This window comes from Myotis nattereri, assembly GCF_964212035.1.
Source record: "Myotis nattereri genome assembly, chromosome: X".
Classification (NCBI taxonomy): domain Eukaryota; kingdom Metazoa; phylum Chordata; class Mammalia; order Chiroptera; family Vespertilionidae; genus Myotis; species Myotis nattereri.
Genome location: NC_138078.1, coordinates 30,064,247 through 30,068,952, shown reverse-complemented (window position 1 = coordinate 30,068,952; position 4,706 = coordinate 30,064,247). Strand labels below are relative to the sequence as shown.

General features: G+C 43.0%; 1 protein-coding gene across 1 annotated transcript; it reads left to right on the top strand.

The window, feature by feature from the left end:
- Window positions 1-3,893: 3,893 nt before the first annotated feature.
- Window positions 3,894-4,464, top strand: LOC308512060 (rRNA-processing protein FCF1 homolog; the record flags this gene model as incomplete). The annotated part of the gene is made up of 1 exon (XM_081081857.1): window positions 3,894-4,464. The coding sequence occupies exon 1, from the start codon at window positions 3,913-3,915 to the stop codon at window positions 4,462-4,464; it is 552 nt and encodes a 183-aa protein (XP_080937983.1). The 5' UTR covers window positions 3,894-3,912.
- Between the last annotated feature and the right edge of the window lie 242 nt (window positions 4,465-4,706).

Genomic DNA, 4,706 nt, shown 5'->3' with positions numbered 1-4,706 from the left:
GCTTAGCAGGGTTGTTGTGAGGATTAGATGAATTAAAATATGCAAAGCATTTTATTTTATTTTTAAAAAATATTTTATTGATTTTTTACAGAGAGGAAGGGAGAGGGATAGAGAGTTAGAAACATTGATCAGCTGCCTCCTGCACACCCCCCACCAGGGATGTGCCCATAACCAAGGTACATGCCCTTGACCGGAATCGAACCTGGGACCCTTCAGTCCGCAGGCTGACACCCTATCCACTTAGCCAAACTGGTTTGGGCTATGCAAAGCATTTTAAAACACTGACTATAGGTTTTGATTCAAATTGGTGATGTAAGAGAATCCTTAACTCATGTCCTCCCACAAAACAGCTACATATTGAACAACTTCCTCTGAAAAAAACAACTAAAACTTGATGATTAACTTCTATGCATTAGGTGAACAAGAAGAGGCCCACATTGAAGCCAGTAGGAAGGACTGAGACACAGTCTCACCATAAACCATCCTAGTGTGGTGACCCACAATCAGGAGGGAATTCAAAATACAGATTGTCTCCCTGAGGAAAAGATTTGCACCTGAGAGATGAGCTCCCAAAATATCTCTCTAGCTTTGCAAACCAACAGGACTCACATCCATGAGACCCACAAGCTAGTAACAATCTGAGAAGTGGCTCATAAAGTACTCATGCACTCAGACTCACCTACCCCAGAGCCCAGCTTGGAAGTGGTCAATCCAGAGGTGCCCAGAGTTTATGTGGGAGAGACTCACTTGCTTATCTTGGAGCATTGGCCTAAGAAGCACGCATCTGATTTAACACACATTTGGGAGCCTACTGGGGTGCTCTCTGGGACAGAGACTGGCTGGGTACCATCTTTGTACTCTTCCTCTGCCTTGCTCCAGCTAGAGTGTACCTTTTTTTAAATATATATAGGGTTTTTTGATGTGGTTTTACCCCGGCTATTATTATCTCTACAGTGTATGGCGGTCCCTCAGTAAACTAAAAATAGAACTACCATATGATCCAGTAATTTCATTTCTGGATATTTATACAAAGAAAATGAGAATGCTAATTCAAAAAGATATATGCACCCTCATATTCACTGCAGCGTCTTATATCATTAAACCCTAATATGCTAAGTGTCTGGTTGTCCAATCGTCCATTTAACCAATCAAAGTGTAATATGCTAATAATATGCTAAGACCGCTCAACTGCTCACTATCATGTGCACTGACCACATGATACTGGTAGATTAGCTTGCTGCTGGAATCTGGCTGATTGGGACTGAGAGAGATGGGCTAGACACGCCCTGGAGCCCTCCTGTGGTCCCTCCCTGGCTGGCCAACCTCCTGTGTCTTTCCCGGCTCCGATCATGCACTGGTGGGGTCCCTAGGCCTAACTTGCACCCTCTTGCAATCTGGGACCCCTCAGGGGATGTCGGAGAGCTGGTTTCAGCCTGATCCCTCAGGCCAGGCCGAGGGATCCCACTGGTTCATGAATTCATGCACTGGGCCTCTAGTTATTTATAATACCCAAAACATGGAAACAGCCAAGACATGAGTGGATAAAGAAACTGGTATACATATACACAATGGATTATCTATATATATAAAAGGCTAATATGCTAAGTGTCCGGCAATATGACCTATAGCTATGATGCACACTGACCACTAGGGGGAAGATGCTCAATGCAGGAGCTGCTGAGATGCAGTGACTTGGCAGTGGTGGTTCTCAGGTGACGCACCCTGAAACCAGAGAGGAGGGAAGCCAATTCCTCTTGGGGCCACGTGATTCCACCTTTGGCCATGGGCTATGTTGTTGCTGGGGCACTGTCGACCCCAAATCTGGTTTACTGCACACTTGCATTTGCGTTCCACACCCTGTACGACTGCAACTTTGCAGAGTGCCCTCTCGCACTCTGGGACCCCTCAGGGGATGTTGAAGAGCCAGTTTCAGCCCGATCCCCACAGGCCAGGCCAAGGGACTCCACCTACTGGAGGAATCCTGCTCACCCCATGTGGCTGGCCTGTGAGGGACCATGGGAGGTTGGCTCCAGGGTGTGTCCAGCCCATCTTACCCAGTCCCACCCCACTGGCCACCTTCTAATTAATTTCCTTTCAATATGCACAAATCCGTGCACCAGGTCACTAGTTCAGCTATAAAAAGAAAGAAATTTGCCATTTGTCTCAGCATGAATGGATCTTGAGGGGATTATACTAAGTGAAATAAGTGAGATCAAGAAATACAAGTACCATATGATCTCTCTTATATGTAGAATTTAAAGAAACAAAAACAAAAAACTGATACAGAGAACAGATTGGTGGTTGCCAGAGCACAGGGGTTGGGGAGTCAGCAAAATGGGTGAAGGTGGTCAAAGGTACAAATTTCCAGTTATAAATTAAATAAGTCTTGGGGAGGTGATGTAAAGCATGGTGACTATCTATATATATAAAAGCCAAGCAACCAGAATGACAGAATGAGTGGAACGACTGGTCGCTATGATGTGCACTGTGGTGGCCAACCGGCCTGATCGAGGCCCCGATAGGCTCCCCCCAATCTCACATGGCCCCTCCTTACAGCTGTCCATGCCCCCAATCGGCCCCCCTACCCCTATCAGGGGCCGGGCGGGTCAACCTCCCGTGGCCCCCTCCAGGCTGGCCTGCCCTGATCGGCCCCTACAGGCCAGCTGGACCCGACCCGTGCACAGATTTGTGCACTGGGCCTCTAGTAGTTAATAAAACAGTACCACATATTTCAAAGTTGCTGAGAGCATATCTTAAAAGTTATCATAGAAACATATTTTTCATGATTATATATGGTGATGAATATTAATGAAACTTATTGTGGTGATTATTTTGCAATATATATATAAGTTTTGAATCATTATGTTATACACCTGAAACTATAATGTTATATTTCAATCATACTTCAATTTTTTTTTAAAAAAGAACAGTTATTAGGCTTAGTGATTTTTTATTTTATTTTATTTATTAAATTGATAGGGGTGACATTGGCAACATGAACATATAGGTTTCAGGTGTGGGTTTCTATAAGATCTGTATATTGCACCATGTGCCCACCACCCAAAATCAAATCTTCTCCCATCACCTTATATTAGAACTCCCTTCTCCTCCCACCCCCTTCCCACTGGCAATCACCACACTGCTGTTTATGTTCATGAGTTTCAGTCTTATATCCCACATATATGTGAATCATATGGTTCTTAGCTTTTTCTGACTGACATTTCAGCATAATATTCTCAAGGTCCATCCATGTTGTTGCAAATGGTGCTATTTCATCCTTTCATATGGCTGAATAGTATTCCAATGTGTATATGTTCCACATCTTTATCTAGTCCTCTATTGTGGGACACTTGGTTGTTTCCATGTCTTGGCCACCATGAATAATGCTGCAATGAAAATAGGGTGCATATATCTTTGCAAATACATGATTTCAAGTTTTTAGGAGAGGGATTGCTGGGTCATATGACAACTCTGTTCTTAATATTTTGAGGAATCGCCAGACTGCTTTCCATAGTGTTACAGAGAACCGGAATAGATCAAGCAATGCTCAGAGAGTTTGGAGTCACACTTCATTATTACGTGCGGGCCCAGAGAAAAATGCCTTTCAAATTCTGGGCAAAGCTACAAGCTGAACTTCCCTTTTTATTAAAAAGCCAGTCCGATGTGTGCTTAGTGGTTACCTCACTGGTGGCCTTGAAAACAACACAGTTCTATCCAATTAAAAAATACACCTGGCATGGCATTGAGAGTATGGGCATATCTAGTCTCTGGCCTACAAGGTCAGACATCTAAGTTTATCTTCCTCATTATTCAAGCAGGCTAAAGCAGGCTAGAAAGCAAAGTTATTTTTTTAGAATAAGAGGCCATTAAAAAAAAAATAGTAGACAGAAGAAACAAGAGTGCGGCGTGAACATGGGGAAGCAAAAGAAAACAAGGAAGTATGCGACCATGAAGAAAATGCTTAGTCTCAGAGATCAGAGGCTTAAAGAAAAGGATAGATTAAAACCTAAAAAGAAAGAAAAGAAAGATCCCAGTGCACTCAAAAAAAGAGAAGTCCCCCAACACCCCTCCTTCTTATTCTTCCAATATAACACACAGCTAGGCCCACCTTACCACATCCTGGTTGATACCAACTTTATCAACTTTTCCATTAAGGCCAAACTGGACTTAGTGCAGTCAATGATGGATTGTCTCTATGCCAAGTGTATCCCTTGTATAACTGACTGTGTAATGGCTGAAATTGAGAAATTGGGGCAGAAGTATCAAGTGGCTCTAAGGATCGCCAAGGATCCAAGATTTGAACGATTACCATGCATACACAAAGGAACCTATGCAGATGACTGCTTAGTACAGACAGTAACTCAGCACAAGTGTTATATTGTGGCCACAGTTGACCGGGACCTTAAACAAAGAATCAGGAAGATCCCTGGAGTTCCCATCATGTACATTTCTAACCATAGGTAGAACATTGAGCGGATGCCGGATGATTATGGAGCCCCTCGGTTCTAATACTTAAAAGACAAAGTTTCTCTGCTTTCCTTCAACCAACTTTCTCTGTTGCAGGTTTATTAAACATGCTACAACATGCGTTATTGCTCCACTCACACATTTGCTGTTATGAGCTGGGAACAGTTAAATATATTCACTTTTTGGTGGTGTTTTGAAAATGATTTTGATGTTGTTTTGAAAATGATATTTTGTGTCAT